This window comes from Onychomys torridus, chromosome 1 (assembly GCF_903995425.1).
Source record: "Onychomys torridus chromosome 1, mOncTor1.1, whole genome shotgun sequence".
Lineage (NCBI taxonomy): Eukaryota > Metazoa > Chordata > Mammalia > Rodentia > Cricetidae > Onychomys > Onychomys torridus.
Window position 1 is genome coordinate 123,242,361 of NC_050443.1, and position 17,869 is coordinate 123,260,229.

General features: G+C 46.4%; 1 protein-coding gene across 10 annotated transcripts in view; it reads right to left on the reverse strand.

Annotated features, from left to right (window-relative positions):
* Window positions 1-260: 260 nt before the first annotated feature.
* The window catches only part of Ppp6r3 (protein phosphatase 6 regulatory subunit 3), a 128,009-nt gene continuing 110,400 nt past the window's right edge, over window positions 261-17,869 (reverse strand). For 5 of the 10 annotated variants that reach the window (XM_036200595.1, XM_036200575.1, XM_036200555.1 and 2 more), the window contains 6 exons: window positions 15,045-15,198; window positions 14,361-14,467; window positions 12,788-12,938; window positions 5,431-5,448; window positions 5,044-5,163; window positions 261-2,401 (listed from right to left, as the gene is read on the reverse strand). In XM_036200595.1, coding sequence (XP_036056488.1) covers window positions 2,350-2,401; window positions 5,044-5,163; window positions 5,431-5,448; window positions 12,788-12,938; window positions 14,361-14,467; window positions 15,045-15,198 — 602 coding nt within the window. In that variant the 3' untranslated portion in view covers window positions 261-2,349. The remainder of the gene's footprint in view (window positions 2,402-5,043; window positions 5,164-5,430; window positions 5,449-12,787; window positions 12,939-14,360; window positions 14,468-15,044; window positions 15,199-17,869) is intronic. The other 5 variants (XM_036200605.1, XM_036200585.1, XM_036200565.1 and 2 more) reach the window with 1 other exon arrangement.

Genomic DNA, 17,869 nt, shown 5'->3' on the forward strand with positions numbered 1-17,869 from the left:
GACAAAGCTGACAAGCTGGAGGACCAGGCAGAGTATCTCAAGATGGCAACTGATGGCCATTTCCTTCTAGCAAAAGTGTACTGAGCACCTATGTGTCAGGCACTGATGGCTGTAGGTATGAGTGCGTGACAGCAGTGGCTGAGAGCGTTTCTCAGGAGCTGGCATGCCCAAGAGCCAAGACAGGAGAAAGCTGGAGGACTCTGGGCACAGCCCCATACCATGTGGCTATTAGAACCCAAAAAAAGGCACAAGAGGAACTCTTTAGAAAGAAAGCATCAGGCTTTATTTTGTTATTACTTTTAATACAGGTATTGTACTGCAGACATCTGTTAGTCTTGCGATTCATACGGCCAATACACAGAAATGAAAGGAGCAGGAACTCATCTCAAGCCCTGGCTGGCACCCTCCTACCCAATACCCCGTCCCTCTTAGCCTCACAGCCGTTCCCCAAGCAAACCTAAGTTCTTCCCCAAAGACAGCACCCAAGTGCTCCTTCCCTAGTGGACGGTGTGATGGAAAAGCTAGCCCAATCCACAGCAAAGAGGCAGTGTGGGCTGACAGAGGGCCAAACCCTGGCTGTGGCAAGCAAGGCTCATCACCAGGAGAGACAGGAGCATATCATCCGCCAGCAATGTGAGGTCCTGGGCCACGCAGGTCGACCATCCCTGAGACGAGCAGAAGGAGCCCTGTCCTCTGGTGGCACCAGGTTCCAGAGGAGAGCAGTCTCTCCTGAAGGAGCTGTGACTTAAGGGTCCTGGGTAGGCACGCACAGGCCACCGAGCCCCTCACCACCAGCCCCAGAGCCTCCCGCTGCCCACTGAGCCTGGTGACCAGACCTGCCTCGGTCACCTGCGGCAGTCCCTGCACTGTCTACAGTGAGAAGCAAGTAAGGAGTAAGGCATCGGACACTTGTCTCTTCCTTTCCAGATGCGACGATGCCATGGAGGCACGCTGCTTGGGATGCTGGTTCTAGAAAACTTGTTGGCCATTTTTCAGAATATCCTTTTGGTTTTAAATACTGGTCAGGAAAAACAAATGATGTAAAAATACGTGAATAATTTCCTATTAAAGAAATGAAAAACTGATCTGCATCTAAAAGTGCAGGAGGTGAGGTGACTGAGCCCTTTCCCCAGATGCCACGGCAGTGCACAAGCCATTGCTTCAGCTGTTGGAGGAGGCTGGGATGTGTTTATGCTGACATCGAAAATTATAAATTACATTGAATTAGTATCCATAATCACTATATACACACAAACCAGTTCAAAATCCACTGGTTTACGAGTGAAAACCTCACAAGGTACAGTAAAACAAGAAACATGCTTGGATGCCAGGTTGTGATTCTGTTAAAGCCAGCCCGCTTGATGGACGCATCCTACTCCGTCACCAGCGCGAGCATTTCCAGGGACTCACCTCTGTGACTTGGAGCAGTGTGGATGCAGACCACTCTGAAATGGCCACCAGTGATGCTTGCTGACAAAAGATGTTTTGGTGACTGGGTTAAAAGGCAGATGAACTACCAAAACAAAACAAAAAACAGAAACAACCCCCCAATAAAACAAACAAAAGAAAACAAAAATAAAAACAAAAAGCCAACCCAACCACAGTCATGTATACTCCAATATTCTAGTGTTTCACCTGTAAAAGAAACGCTCTGAGCAAACAAGACCTTAACAGAACATATGGCTTTACAGAACAGCAATTCATCAACTAAGTCAGAGCAATAAATACTTAATCTCCACCAAGACTCACGCATTTGATCCATCTGCAACAATACAGAAAACAGTTACCAATCAAAAGCGGGTTATAAAAGAACACCGAGTATTATTCAAAATCACTTTGTAAGTCAGAACAACCAAAAGAACACGCGGAAGGCTTTTCCATCGACAGCTCCGTGCCAACCTGGAAGAAAAATGAATTCAGAATTTTGTACAAGGTGGAAAATGTATGAAAACTGCCTAATACTTTGGTCACACTAATAATTGTCAAATAGTTATGTTTTGAATACAATAGATCTGTGTAGTCACTTTATAAAACTATTCTTACAACCATCTGAACTATGTATCACTACTATTATTACATGGGCGGCAAGATCTGATGTCACAGGCTACCCATTATTTAGATCAATACAATATAAACATACGCAAAAATTCTTGGTATTTCTCAATGTGCAGTATTTTTACACTTCTGAATTTCTCTGTACAATGTCTTAGAATCTAGAATATAAAGGTTGCTGGTCCTGATCCCTTGCAGAGTGCAGCAGTGGCGGCTTGGTAGCTCTGGGTGACCCCTCCAGAGCTCCTGGGTGGTGGTGGCCTGCAGTCCTCAGTCAGCAGCAGCAGATGTCACTTATCATACAGGGCCATTAACTGACGTGTCACTTGGCATGCTTGGCTGGTCAGTCCTACGGAGAAGGAGACAGACACCTGAGGCACTTGAAACTGAGCAGGTCAGCTCTGCCCACCCTCCATAGGGCACACAGCTGCCAATGGTGATGGAGCAGGTGTGTGAAAGCTCCCCACTCAGCTGTTCAGAACTGCACGCAGGTATGTATGCACACAATAGTTCAGCTTTGTGCTTCAGAAACTCTGCTCTGTCCTACAGGGGTGCAAACCGACTTCCACCTGGAAAGCTGAGCTCTGATGCTAGGCAACGGGAAGGAAAAAGGTGTGTGAAGAGGACCACTGTTGAGAACACAGGGGCACAGCCAGAAACCGGCTCCCACAGAGCAGAAGCAACATAGACATAAAGTAGCCAATGAAAGCAGAACTGGGTCTTCTGCTAAAACACAACCTGAGGCATTTGGACAGGTTCTGCCAGGCGTAGCTACAAGGACATACACGCTGTTTAAGTGGGCAGCTTTCCCTGTGGGAGGCCTGCCAGCTGTAACAGGAACCAGCAGGTGCTCCCCAAAATTGTACTCTAATTACACATGACGGGGCCTCAGTCCCAGACAATTCTGGAGTCTGACAGAGCTGGTTGTGACTGCGACCTCACAAGATGTGTGATTTATAGCACGTTCCGCACCTCTCAGGCCTGCTTTCTCCTCAGTGGCAAGGGGACAAGAATGTCCACCCTAGGGTTTTGTAGGGCTGATGTGTGCAAGCACACCAGCTGTGAAAACAGCAGGTGGGACGAGACTGGTGAAGCTAGACATAGTGCCAATGCAAACCCTTCAGGCTGAGGTAAGAACCGGCCCGGGAAGCCCAGGACCCAGAGCAGTGCAAGAAGCACTGGGGAGGGTACCATCTGCATTCTGCCCACCCTACTGGCTGCTTCCAACGTGAGTGCTGACAGCGCACTAAGCTCCCCTGGCACCAGCTCACTGGCACTACTCAGTACCCCCACTTCTGCATGCAACTCTACAGTCTCCCTTTGAGCATGTCCTCTGGGCTATGAGACACCTGCCTACTGTGGCTTCACCAGTGAGTCCTGTTCTGACCAGTGCTGGGTGAGGAAGGGCAGATGGTCCAATACAAGCAGTGCTGGGTCTCCTACTGGCTTGCCCTAACATCTTGCAGCTCATCCTGCAGACTGAAGGGCAAGGCTTTTCATGCCATATAAACAGCTAGAGGGCTGGACAGTGGTAGCGCATGCCTTTAATCCCAGCACTTAAGAGGCAGAGGCAGGCCAGTGAGTTTGAGGCCAGCCTGGTCTACAAAGTGAGTTCCAGGACAGCCAGGACTGTTACACAGAGAAAACAAAAGACACAGCTAGAGAGGAACCCAAGGTGCCCTTTGGCAAATAAGTCACCAAGGTAGGGCCAAGAAACAATCTGCAGCCTCTTGTGTAACTTCTGTCAGACAGCCTGGCTGTCCTGCCTGTTCTATAGCCTCAACTCAGGAAACAATGGGCAGATGTAACAATTTAAAGACACTTACAAACCCCAGGAAAAGGGGGACTTTCCCAAATAGCTAGAAGCCTAGCTAGTGCCTTTTTTCCGCAAGCCTTCCCAAGAGCAATCTGCTAACACAGTGCCTACAATTAATTTTATAGGCAAAAAGACATTTTTAATCATAATCCATACTTCATTTTGCCTAGAATTTCTATGAGAAACCAAACAGGGCAGGGGGTTGCATGAATAGGGGCTTCCAGAGCAGGAGTGGTGAGCGCCCCCTGCTGGTTCCTGCCCACTGGTTCTGCAAAGTGCAGCCTACTGGGGAGTCTGGCCAGGGGAAAGCACAACGCCTCCGCAATTGCTTTAAAGGTCACTTTATTCCTTTCAGAAGGAATACACATCTTAAATATATTTATATATATATAATCAGAAAAGTGAGCACTGAGAGGTGCTGAACAAAGTGTCTTGCTGTCCAGGGTACATCCTCATTCATCTTCTGACGCAGGCTCCTACGAATCCGTGGCCACCTGGCTCTACCTGCGAGGCTGAGTGTGTGGGCGTGGGCCCTCTGCAGCTGAGGCTTTGGCTTGGCCTATCCCTTCAGACCACTGGCTCAGTCTAAGCAAAAGATGACTAGAAAGAAAACACCACATCCAAATCAAATGGCTCTGGCAGTGGGGCCCACCCACATGGTATCAACCTTCCAGGGACTGATCTCACAGGGTCTCCCCTTCTAGGGCTTCAAGTATTTAGCAGTCCACGGCAAAGGGCCTCAGACAAGTCCCTGGTGTCACAAGTGTGACTGTGGGAAATGAGACAGTTAGGCCTGTTCCCCTCACAGGATCACTGAGGACTCCAATCCTGAAGGGCTCAACACCATTCATAGCATAGCCTCAAAAGAATTGAGTTAGGAAATTGAGATTGCCTAAGCAATCATTTCTCCCCAGGACCTTCCTGCACAAGCAGCATATCACGCAGGCTTGCTGGCTACAGAGATAAATGCTCTTTTTCAGCGCTTGGCTGGGGCATCTGACTACTTGAGACCTGAGAAATGCCACTGTGCCTAGCACACTGCTAAAGGTTTCGTTACAGCTGTACAGACCTTTCAAGTCCCGACCCTCAAGTGTTGACTCCCTTCTAACTTCCAGGAGATGTCAAGCAGGGACATGGTAGAGCCTTTGGAGGGTACAGGCAGGTGGGGTGGTTACCTTTGCTCAGGACTACTGCTGGGGGTTCGGGGAGCTGCGCACTTGGCCTCTGCTGGTTCGGGGTTCTCTTCTGAATCTTTGCAAGCAGCATCTTGAGAGGTAGACAGTTTTTCTTCCTCACTATAGAAGAGAAAAAGACAGGTGCATCACATACCAGGCATGATGTCCAGGGCCAGAGGATGAGGTCACATGCAGATGGCTCTGACGTCATGACTGCCATGGAGGCAAGCCCTGGGGCTGAGCATGCTCAGGGTGGAAGGATCACAGAAATGCAGACAGTGACTGGGGAAACCACGAGAGGAAGGGGCCACACGCAGGTGGGAACTGAGAGGGACAATGTAATGTGGCTGGTGTCTGAGAAAGAGCGGTCCGTGTCACCGTACATACCGGTAGGACTTCAATACTCTGAGGCCAAGTGTGCAAAACAGAAAAAGAAACGTACAAGAGTTTCAGAACACTCCTAGAAATGAGGAATTGGGGAAACATGTCCACGACTGCACATGGCACCCCGCAGATTCGGTGGAGGTGTGAAGAGAACCTGTTTGAAGGAACAGGAGCCTTTAGTTCCACCGTGCACTCAAGGCCACGCCCACCACTCGCACGTGTGTTCCTGGCTGGCAGCCTCGCCTCAGAAGAGAGGCGCCCACTGCTAAGCCAGGTGCAAAGCCTTCTGCTGCCCTCCAACAGCGCATGCCTAGAGCAGACACTAGGCAGGAACAAGGAGCTACAAAAGTTGAAGCAGCAGCGAATGGGAGCCAAAGTTGCCTGTGGGCAGCTTTTGATGGAGAGGAGAGCAGGCACATTCTTGACTGAGCTGCAAGCTCAGCTGTGTCTTGCTCTACCTGGATTCCCACTTCACCCAATTCAAAGAGATTCCGGAAGGAAAGCAAGTCCTCCTCAGATCCAAGCATTGCCTTGGACTTGCACATGAAACCCCCAACTTTAGGGCAGTTTACCAGGCCATTCAGGAAACTAATCACAACCTACAGATCTGGTGTAGGTCTGACCCCTAGGCTTTCTACAGTGCTGGGTGGGGGTGGAGGCAGGGCATAGGCATGCTAAACTTGTACTATATCACCAAGCTGCATCCCAATCCCTCATAACGTCTTTGTCAACTCACTGTTCTCACCCTCTCCTACTCTTCTACTTTAGAACACTTATCCATCACTAAGTCTTTATTCCAAGTCTATTTCTACGAATCCTGCACATCTGAAGGGCCACATGCTCCCAAGCAACAGCACTATGCCCATAGTGAGTATCCACTTCTCTGTGGCTCCCTATAGCCACAAGCAACCAAACCTCACTCGAGCTCCAGGCCTCAATTAACCACTAGCACAGGCACTTATTAGGGTGGTACACCAAGAAGAACAACTCGCCCGCCATCTTTTTATCAGCAAAGAACCTCTCCTACAAACATGCCTTCCCCACTATCAAGGCCTGGTCCCCAACTTGAGTCCCTTTCCAAACTCCTGAAATTTCCAAAGAAATGGGTTGTGGTGCCTGCTCTCATCTCCACAGTGACTCCGGATGCTTTCTTTACCTTTTCAGTCTTTTTTGGTTTACCTTCCTATAAACTGCTATCTTTTGCTCATATTCTGATTGGGTTTCTTCTGCCCAGCCCATCCACTTCCTTCTCTTTGAGACAGGTCTCACGATGTAGCCCAAACTAGTCTCAAAATGACTAACTAGGCTGGAGACAAGGCTCACTTGGAAGAGTCTCACCAAGCCCAAGGTTACCTCCTCAGGATCTGAGAGGTGGAGTCAGGAAGATCACAAATTTAAGATTATCCTCATAGTGAGTTCAGGCCAGCTTAGGCTATATGGAACTCTGACTTAAAGAAGACACTCTATGTAGCACAAACAGGCCCGGGCTACCCACAGTCTTTGCCAGGCACTGCTGACTCCTGGGATCACCACCCCAGCAGCCTTTCTTGTTCCCATCATCATATAAAGATTATCTGAATACTAAATTCCAGTTCCTTGTTTAGGCACTATATGCATTTCTTTCCCAATCTGCTCTCTGCTCTTTCTAATCACTGAATAGAGATTTTTAATATCAATGTGATCATCTCAATTCTTTGTTCATTACAGTTTCTGGTTTTGTCTCTATTTTTTGTTACTTTTACTTTATGTGTATAAGTATTTTGCCTGCATGTAAATCTGTGCACCATGTGTATACCTGGTGTCCACAGAAGCTAGAAGGTGTCAAATCTCCTGGAACTGGAGTTACAGATGATTGTGAGCCACCATGTGTTTGCTGGGAATTGAACTCAGGACCTTTAGAAGAGCAGCTTGTGCTCTTAACCTCTGAGCCATCTCTCCAGTCTCCATAGTTTGTTTTCATTATTGTTTTTAAAGATTTATTTATTTATTACATATACAGTGTTCTGCCTGCATGTATGCCAGCAGGCCAGAAGAGAACACCAGATCTCATTACGAAGGGTTGTGAGCCACCATGTGGTTGCTGGGAATTGAACTTGGGACCTCTGGAAGAGCGGCAGCCAGTGTTCTTGACCTCTGAGCCATCTCTCTAGCCCTGTTTTCATTATTTTTTAAGGCTTATTTTTTTATTTTTATTTATTTATTTATTTATTTTTCGAGGCAGGGTTTCTCTGTGTAGTTTTGGTGCCTGTCCTGGATCTTGCTCTGTAGACCAGGCTGGCCTCAAATTCAGAGATCCGCCTGGCTCTGCCTCCCGGGTGCTGGGATCAAAGGTGTGCGCCACCACCGCCCAGCTTAAGGTTTATTTTTAATGATGAGTAGGTGTGTCTGTCTGTATGTGAGTATGTGTGCATGAGTGCAGGTGCCCTGGAGCTTGAGCCATAGATGGTTATGAGCTGCCTGGCATGAGTACTGGGAACTGACACAGGTCCTCTGCAAGAGTGGAAAGTGTCCTTAACCATTGAGCAATCTCTCTCCAGCCACCCTTCTGTTTTCTGCCCATACGTCAGAAGTATAGTCTACCCTTTTCTCTGTTAATTCCCATGAGACGATGGGCACACCATTTAGCTCTAATGTTCGGCTCCTCACCTGGAAAGTGTGGACAACTCACAGTTGCACCTCAGAGGGTTCCTGAGAGGAAAGAGCTGCTGTAAGCAGACGCATGCACAGGGTCTAGAGAGAATGAGTACTGGTACTGAAGACCTAGGTGTATATGCATTCTCTTATGGATGTGTTTTAGAAATGCAGCAAGACTTGCCTCAATTTCCCAAGTGCTGAGATGACAGGTGTGTGCCACTATGTACAGCTGGTTTCTCTTTTATGTGGGTGCGGCATATGACTGTGCATTTGCCCATGTATGCATGCCTGGAGGTCAGAAGCTGACGTTATCTAGCTTCTTCAACTGCTCCACACATTATCTGAGCCACTGTCTCTCCATGGGCCTGAAGCTCACTAAGCTAAGCTGGATGGCCAGCAAGCCTCTAGGGTCTGCCTGTCCTCTCAATGTTGGGGGCTAACCTTTTACATGGCTGTAAACTTTACCTAGAGTTGCTTCCATAGCCCCATCAACTTGTATTCTCTCTGTAATCCCCCTGCAGTTGCTTTATAAGCTATTTAGGGAAGACTGGACTTGACCTTTTCAGGGGAACTGACTTTCTTGCACCGTTACTTTTTAAAAGGGTGCTGGGATGAACATGGCCTTATATATGCTAGGAAAGGCTCTACCACTGAGCAACCCTGTCCTCTTTAGCTCCACCATCATGGCTACCCCTCAACTACAGTAACATTACAGCTTCAATGCCTGTGTCTTTGTAGCATGACTGCACGGGCAGCAGGCAGATCTTTGAACTGGACCTCTGTCCCCCAGGCAAGCTAAGAACCTTGACTTTCTACCTGCAGTTTAAGAGTATTCGGAACAAATTCCTTCTAAGAACTCTCACTGAGCCGGAAGGCTAATTTGACTTAGTGGATGTCTCTATAGCACTGAGCTGTCCCACGATGGTCTGTAATGTCTCCACTTGCTTAGGTCATCTGCAAACTTCTCTACAGAAATCTTCATTACAACAATTCCTAAATGAAAATGAACTTCATGGCTGTGTGTTTGTGTTCAGTTCTGTTGTAGTATTTTATGTCTTACTGTTGTTTGCTTGATTTGCAATTTCTTGGTTTGGTTTTGGAGAAAATATGAAGTTTGGGTGGGTAGGGAGGTGAGGATGTATCTAACAGAAGTTGAGGGGAGCATGATCATAATATATTGTATAAAATTTTTTTAATAAAAAATTCCTAAATGGACATAGTGATGTGTTTTGTGAAAGATGTACACCAACACCCCCCAGCTTAAGGCTACTCATTTAAAAAAAAATTGGTCGACCATTCTTCTGACCAGTTTTGCTGAATTCTGACTTGGCTGGCTCACTGCCACATCTGCAAACAAGCAGCTTCTCCTACTTCCTTCCCAAGCTCTCTCCCTATCTCCATCCTTTCTTTCCAGGACAGCTTCCCTCTATCCTCCTGACTAATGCTTCTCTTTAATTCTTAGTAAGTTAATGGAATCCACCCTTCTGTTATGGTGGTTCAGAGTATTAACCATGTATTAAGTATAAAACTTTATTTAAAAAAGTCAAATTTAGCCGGGCTGTGGTGGCGCACACCTTTAATCCCAGCACTTGAGAGGCAGAGCCAGGCAGATCTCTGTGAGTTCGAGGCCAGCCTGGGCTACCAATTGAGTTCCAGGAAAAGCACAAAGCTACACAGAGAAACCCTGTCTCGAAAAACCAAAAAAAAAAAAGAGTCAAATTTCTTTGATCTAATGTATGGATTTCCCTGATATCCAACCATCCTTGAATTTTAGGATAAACTTTCTTTTCGAGACAGGGTTTCTCTTTGTAGCTTTGTGCCTTTCCTGGATCTCACTCTGTAGACCAGGCTGGCCTCGAACTCACAGAGATCCGCCAGCCTTTGCCTCCCGAGTGCTGGGATTAAAGGCGTGTGCCACCACTGCCCAGCTCAGGATGAACCTTTGCATTCAGTCAGTAACTAACACCCCCAGGACTTCTGTATTTAGTTGCTTACAAGTCAGTGGCTCTATTTTCTGACTACTTCTGTGTTTTTGGAGTGGCTTCACTTTGCCACCATGAAATGATCTGGGTGAGTTTGGCATTTCCTGTAACTTCAGCTGGCAATGGCATGCCCGAGCAGCACCGCAGTGGATACTGGCCAGCAGCCAGGCATCCCTGTGTGCTTTGTTTCTCATTTTCCCCAAAGATGCAAACCTCAGTATATCCTATACTCACCTTTAAATGTGAATTCTCTCTTGCTGACATTAGACTCTTTTACATTCTACCTGCTCTTTCCTGGTTGGGGCTTGTCTTTTAACTATGTCTTTCGCAATATTAAAAATTAAATACATTCATCAATGTTTTCCTTTATAGTTAAAAAACATTTCATCCTAAATAGTCAAGACATTTTCTGTCTAAAGGCTGCATGATCATGTCATTCCTCTTCAAATGAGGACAGGCCTGATTTTATTTTTCTCCTTAGGGGCAATCATTTTTCATTCGTCTGTAGTCTTCCTCACTGGAGTGCATGTCATTCTAACTTATTAAGTTCAGGCTGAGGAGGGGCCTCTCTGTTAGTATTTGGTCATTATTGCTTTATTAACCAGTTTTAAGATTTACCTATGGTGAAGCCCTGACTCTTTTCCACTAAGTGACTTTGGGTCTCTTTCTGTTCTTCTTCAGCATAGCACAACTTCTGTGAAACTGTCCGTGGGATGATGGGGATCTGACTGATTTTAAACATTTGTTGAGAAATACCAAGGGTACCTTTCCATTAATAAATTTGGCACATCTCTGTATTTATTTTAGGTCTTTATTATAAGTCCCAGTAAGATTTTAAATTCTTTTCCCTTAAAATTTATTTTTGTATTGATGAGGGCTCACATTTTATTAAAGCACATAAACCTCAATCGCCGGGTTTATAGACAAAATGAGTTTTTTTATGCATCCAAAAAATTAATTCCAATTCTTATCTATAGATTTAATCAGAATGTTCTATGTAGGAAGTCAGTCTATAAACAATGACCATTTTCTCTACCTCACATCTTTACACCTTTTATTTTTATACTGCATTCACTAAGACACCAACACAGTGCTGAGGAAAAGCAGACACTAGGTCACGCTGGCTCTGTCTGTAATGTTCCATTATCACTAGTAATTATGTGTCACTCCAATGTGACCTCATGTTGATGTTATACAGTCTTAAAATTTAAATACACTGTGGAGGAGGCTAGAGAGATAGCTTAGTGGTCAAGAGCACTGGCTGTTCTTCCAGAGGACCTGAGTTCAATTCCCACTACTCACATTATGGCTAACAACCACCTACAGCTTCAGTTTCAGGGGGCCTGACACACTCTTCTGGCCTCTGTGGGCACTGAACACATGTGGTGAAGACATAATATGCAGGCAAAAAAACCCATACACATCAAATAAAATGGGAAAAACGAATAGGCTAAATTTTGTTTGCTATTTTTTAAATTATTTTATTCATTATTATATGTGTATATGTGAGGTAGGTGTGTGTGTATCTATGTCTCAGAGGACAACTTTCAGGGGTCTGTTCTCTCTTTTTACCACGAGTCCCAGGGAATAAAAACAGGTTGTCAGGCTTGCATAGCAAATGCTTCTACCTGCTGAGTCATTTTACTTGTGTGTGTGTGTGTGTGTGTGTGTGTGTGTGTGTGTGTGTGTGTGTATACCCAAGTGTGCACTTGCTTGCGCATGCATACGGAAGCCAGAGCTCAACCCTGGTGTCATGCCTCAGGAACCATTCACGTTTGTTGGTTTAGTCCCTCACACTGGGACTTGGGGTCCAACAAGTAGTCTAGGCTGGCTGGCCAGTAAACCCTAGGGTTCCTCCTGCTTTTGCCTCCCCAAATGCATGCCATCACGCCCAACTTTTTAAGAGTACTTGGGATTAAACTCAGGTCCTCACTCTTGCACGGCAAGCCCTTTACCAGCTGAGCTGCCTCTCCATCCCCTAGTTTGCAAGCTTTCAACGGCAAAGTGCTGACTGCATATGCCACGCATGGCATAATCTTACAATCTACCTCTCTCATTTGTGGTCTTGTCTTGTGGTGCCCTCATTAGGCAGGGAAAGGCTCTAAGCACTGCTTCAGCTGCAGGCCAAATCGTGATGGAAGTGCTTTCTGTTACCCTCTACAGCTTGCAGATGTAAATTTCCATCTGGATTTACGATTGCTTTTCTATCCCATGAATTGTAGAAGTGAGTCTGCTATTTTCTATTGTGTCTTTGTTTTTTTTGTTTTTTTTTTTTTCCCCTCCAGGGCTGAGGACCGAACCCAGGGTCTTGCACTTGCTAGGCAAGCGCTCTCCCACCGAGTTAAATCCCCAACCCTGAGTCTGCTATTTTCTAATCAAGTCTGGTGGAGTTAGCACTGACCTCTTGCTGCTGAATTACAACGATTGCATTACATCTACAGAACACAATCTATCTGCACACCGCTGAACCTTGAATGACAGGTGGCCTCTGTAGCCTCTGTCCACATCAACTTAGCAAAGCTGACCACTGTTAATCTGCTAGACTCTGAAGACACACACACATGAGGAAAAATGCACTTTAGGGGCCTAAAACTCTCCATCTCTTGGTTAACATTAATGGAGATGTTAGAAAGACAGCAAGCTAGCCTTTAAATACTCATTAGAATCTAAACATGTTCATGACTGGGTTCTTCCCCCCTTCCTCCTGACAAGCCGTCACCGTAGGAGCCCCAGGCTCTGGTTACCTTTTGAAGACTGCAGTCTCTGTCTTGGCGTCTACAGTGAGGCTGAGTGTTTCCTTCATGCCGCCATTCATCACGGTCTCAGTTACCTTGTCTGTACTCTCGGCATCCTCTTCCCCGTCTGAGCTGGCTTCCATGGCCACACTGCCTGGTGCTGAAAGTGCACACAGTGGACAGTCATATCCAACAAACCTACTGTGGAGCTGATGCCCTTTTCTAGAAAGACTCCCCCGCTTTAGTCACACCTACTGCTTCAAGATGTTAAGAGTAGCAGCTCCACTTGGCTAAACTCTTGATGGGCACCAGTGCTTATTTATAAATGCCCACGAGGGTGGCTCTCACACATTTTCCTCAATGGAGGGCTGCTAAGTTCCAAAGAGCCTTCTCAGCTCGATGTCTACATGGTCTCATTTTCCTCCGAGCACACTCCATTGTTCCTAGGTCTACTCTACAACATGGGGAATGTGCGGAGAGGTCTTTCCTTTGCTCTATGATAGGAGGCCACAAGGTACATTGGTCATGAGCTTGGACTTGTCAGATTTCTAGATCTGAACCCAGTGCCCCTACCCCCACTCTCAATCTGTGCAACCTCAGACAGAGGAGACTATTCTGTGCCTCTAGCTTCTTGCCCATCAAACCAGCTACAATGGTGTTTCAAATATTAAGTTGCCACAGTTTAGAAAGAATGTCTCAACTGATTAACTCTATCAGGTGGGTCTGGGGACATTATACAGATCTTAACTGATGTATAACACGACCAAGGGGGTGTTTTATGCCCTCTGCTCCTGCAGGTAGATGCCATGTGGCCAGCTGCTCAAGTTCCCAAATGATGGACTAGAACCTAAATTGTAAGTCAACTGGAGCTTTTCCTTTCCTAGGTTTTTTTTTTCCCTTCTGTCAGATGTTTTACCATGGCAACAAAAATGAAACTCGCATACCAGGTCAAAGGAGTTCTGACAGAATTTTTGGGGGCTCAATTATTTGGAGTGATAATGCCCCACCAGCCACCTCTTCTGGCTCTGAGGCTTTTCTGCTCACTGCCTTTTTCTTTCCCCAGAAACTCACTGCTTCGCTCTTCCTGAGGCTCTTGCCTCTACACACACACTCCCTTATCACAGGCTGCTGGTTCACTGTCCCAGTGGCTCTTCACCAGTCTGCAAACAGTTCAGGGTCAATGCAAGGAACACCAGGTGAACACTCTGAGCAATGAATGAGACAGCTCCTCAGGATTCAGACACCTATGACCATTTCATCTGCTCATTATGGGGAGATCAAGTTCACACCCCCATATACCTCAGCAGAACCCCAGGGGGTCTTCAGGAACAGGATGGAGGCATGGTATCTAGTCTGGTCTTCTCTACTCTGGGCATTATGCTTCCTCCGCTCTCTGGCTTTAGATACCTATCCTTAATTAACCCTGACAAGACTGACACTTGGAAGCCAACTCCTTCTAGACTACCCATTTTGTGATTCTGCCACAATACAGGTTCTTCCCTATGATGATCTACAGACATCAGAGCCACAGCCTATCTGGTTTCTTCTACCTGCTGTGAGCATGCTGGCACACTATACTTACCCTCTGGCTGAGTGGCCAAGGCAGCGGCACCAGGTGTTAAGGGATCCATAGGCTCAGTGCTGGTTTCCATTTCCACAGGAGAATTGCTCCTTAAAGACTCCTTTGTGCTTTCAGAAAAGAGAAAATTCAGATGTCAGCAGTGGGAACAGACCTCAGTTACACAAATGAAACACAAAATTCACACTTACTATTCAAATGTTGACAAAGCTATTCAGGAAAATTATGCAATGAGGTCTGTCACTGAGCCACAGCGACACCTGCTTGCACTCTTAATTTACAGCACTAGCCTAATGGCAAGTGAGAACCAAGCTCACAAACACTGGGAAGTCAGGCTCTGCCTTATATTTGTGCCATTCCACAGGTGTTGGTCAGGGACCGGCTCTTACTCCCCACAATGCACCTGTGGAGCCTAAGAAACTACACAGCTCTGGAAGTGCATCTTCCATTCCATTCTGCTAAACCACCCTGGGGCTGATCTTCCTGGGGTGTCTGATGAAAAACCTTCCTTTCTCATCTTCTGTGGTGCACAGCTGTGTCAGTATGCCCCAATCACATGCTGACTCTTCATCCTGTTCCAGGTGCTACGTTCCAGAGGTAAAACAAAGTGCAGAATACATGCTCACAGTAAATGCACACTGCCTGCTTCACTCAGGAAAAGCTTCACGATAGCACATGCTTGCTCACCTCAGAGAGGACGTGAACTCTGAAAAAGAAGCCCAGCCTGTCTCTTTAGTTGGCATCGGCTCCTCTGTGCTCCAGACATCAGATCCCACTGAGTCTAAGGGTGCACCATGGGTGGTTTCCATTGGGACGTCAAAGTTGGCTGACCAGGTGGGTGCTGAAATGAAGGGACGATTATCACTTGAAGAAGTCAATCCTTGAGTTTAACAAGGGACCATCTTGTTGAGGCTGAGTGTGGTGGGGTGTGCCTGTCATTGCAGACACTTGGGAATTGAGCTAGGAGAACTTTTTAAGCCCAGGCAAGTCTTGGGGACCCTCAAAACGGAAATTATTTTTCAAAATCAGGTTAGCAGATGAGAAGAAAGTAGTTACCCTAGGAGAAAAGTTAACATGGGTGTGGGGCAGGCACGATCACTGGAAAGCAAGGGGACCCTTGGAGCTTTTCATCTAGCAATTTGATTCCTATTCATATTTCCCAATAGAAATAGTCTACAAAGCTACAAAGTATATATAAAAACTCCACCTAACAATTATTTTTCCTGCTCATCATATGCAAAGTTCTGGGACCAGTTCATTGGGTCGAGAGCTCCATTTTACAGTGCAGACTACAGGGGAAGGAATTCTATACTCTTAGGATATGTGACAGTCCTTCCCAAGATAATTCCCCAGAAATAACAGCAGAAACTGCTCAAAACTGCAAACAACCCAGGAGAGCAGCAGGGAGAGAGGAGAGAGGTAGGTGTGTACATGTACGTGTACACACACACACACACACACACACACACACACACACACACACACACACACGGCATACATATTAAAAGTGCAGTGCAGTGTCTCATACCTACTGATAAAAAAGAAGCCTTTCCCAAACAGCATGGAAATAGGAGGCTGCTGTCCTGTGGTGCTGAAGTAAGCACAAAGGTCATCCAGACCTTCCCCTCAACGGACAGCAGAGGCATGTTGTTTAAGTTATACTAGCTCACTCCCTTCCGAATCCACCATCCATCATCTTCCACCCCCAAACCCAAACTCCTTTCTTTTAACCCCACCCCCTTTCTCTTTCCTTTTTCTCTTTCCAGTTTCTCTTTGGCTTTTGGATACAGGATCTGGAGCTCAAGCTGGCCTCAAACTTGCTTAGTAAATGAGAATGAACCTTTACTCCTGATTCTTTTGTGCCTCCCAAGTGCTGAGATTACAGGTATGTGTCACCATGCCCAGTGATTCTGGAAAATTCTTTAAAAGAAAAAGAAAGAAAAAAAAAAAAAGAAAAGAAATAAACCCTGTATCAGCTACAACAGGGAATAAATTGGAAGGCACTGTTGAGAGGACTACACCATCCCAAATGACAGGGCTGTAACGGCTCCGAATGCATGAGACATCTAGACTAGCTAGATCCAAACATCTCAAAGAACAGCAGCTCTGAGACCAAGGCCAATGGGACTGCTTGGCAGGGATGGATGACAAAGTTCCAGTGACCTGCTGCACAACAGTGAAATGTGTGAAAGCCAGGGGCAGAGCCCAAGAGAGCAGCCCTACAGATGCCAGGGCTCCCGTCCTCCTGCTGTCTCCCTATGATGTCTTAGCTATCCAGTCCAGTTCACTCACTGCTGCTTTGTTTCTGCTGCCAAGTGCTCAACAGTTCCCTACAACCTTCAAAGGCAATTCTGGGGGCTCGAGAATGGCTCAGTGGTCAAGAACACCAACTGTTCTTACAGAGGACCTAAAGCTCAGTTCCTAGCACCCACACAGGGTGGTTCATAACTACCTGTAACTCCAGCCTGTAATCTCCAGGAGATCCCACAGCTCTGGACTTGTGACTCACGTGCACAGATCCACAAATAATACATGCATACACATAACTAAAAATAAATAAACTTCTAAAAGTCCATTCTCAGCCTCACCACCCCATCCTGTTCCTGAGCCACACACACTAAGCAGTCTGTAGGACTCTGCCTTCTTGCTGGCTGTTCCCCCTTTCACTGGCCCAAAGCAGCACACCTTTAGGAAGACCCACATGCTGCAGCTCTTTCTGTACCCTGCTCAGGAGTGCTAACTACTTCTGGGAGGCACCAAGCAGAGGGCAGAGGTTGTGGCAATTGTCATTACTGGCCTCGTAACTGGCACACAAAACCAAGCAGATCTGAACCCAAGGGCAGGGAAGCCTAGGCCCTGTGCCTGAGGACATGGACCTTTCAGAATGCAGAATGAGGAGGCTGCTTCCAGATGGAGCTTTACGGGAATTTGTGGATGCTAAAGCCATGTCTGACTGTGGCTTCAGGAAGAACCAAGGACATAAAAGCTACCAAGGAACTGGTCAGGCTTAGGTAAAGTCTTCAATCACATCATCATAACACCTAATACTGCCCCCTTGTCCTCCACCCCATCCCTGCCATTTTTAAAGAGGCAGCACAATCAAGTCTTCTAGTTAGTAAGCAGGAGGGTACAGATATGGACCAGATGAACAAGGCTAAAGTTTGGAGTTTCACAACTGTGAAGAAATGTTTAAAATTATCTGAACTTAATTTGGCTCTCCTGGTGCATTCCATTCATGACTCCGTAAGACACAATTATTTCCTCATTTCTATAGGCTGTCTATGTCCTTAAAAAAAAAATAAAATAAAAAAAAAAATTAAACAAATAACACTTGTGTGTGTGTGTGTGTGTGTGTATACTTTTAATTATGTGTGTGCTGTGTGTCTTTGTGTCCAGGTGCCCATGGCAGGCAGAAGAGAGCATCAGATCTCATGGAGCTTGAGGCAGTTATGAATGACCTGATGGGGGTGCTATGAACTGAACTTAGGTCTTTGGCAATGGCAGCACGTGCT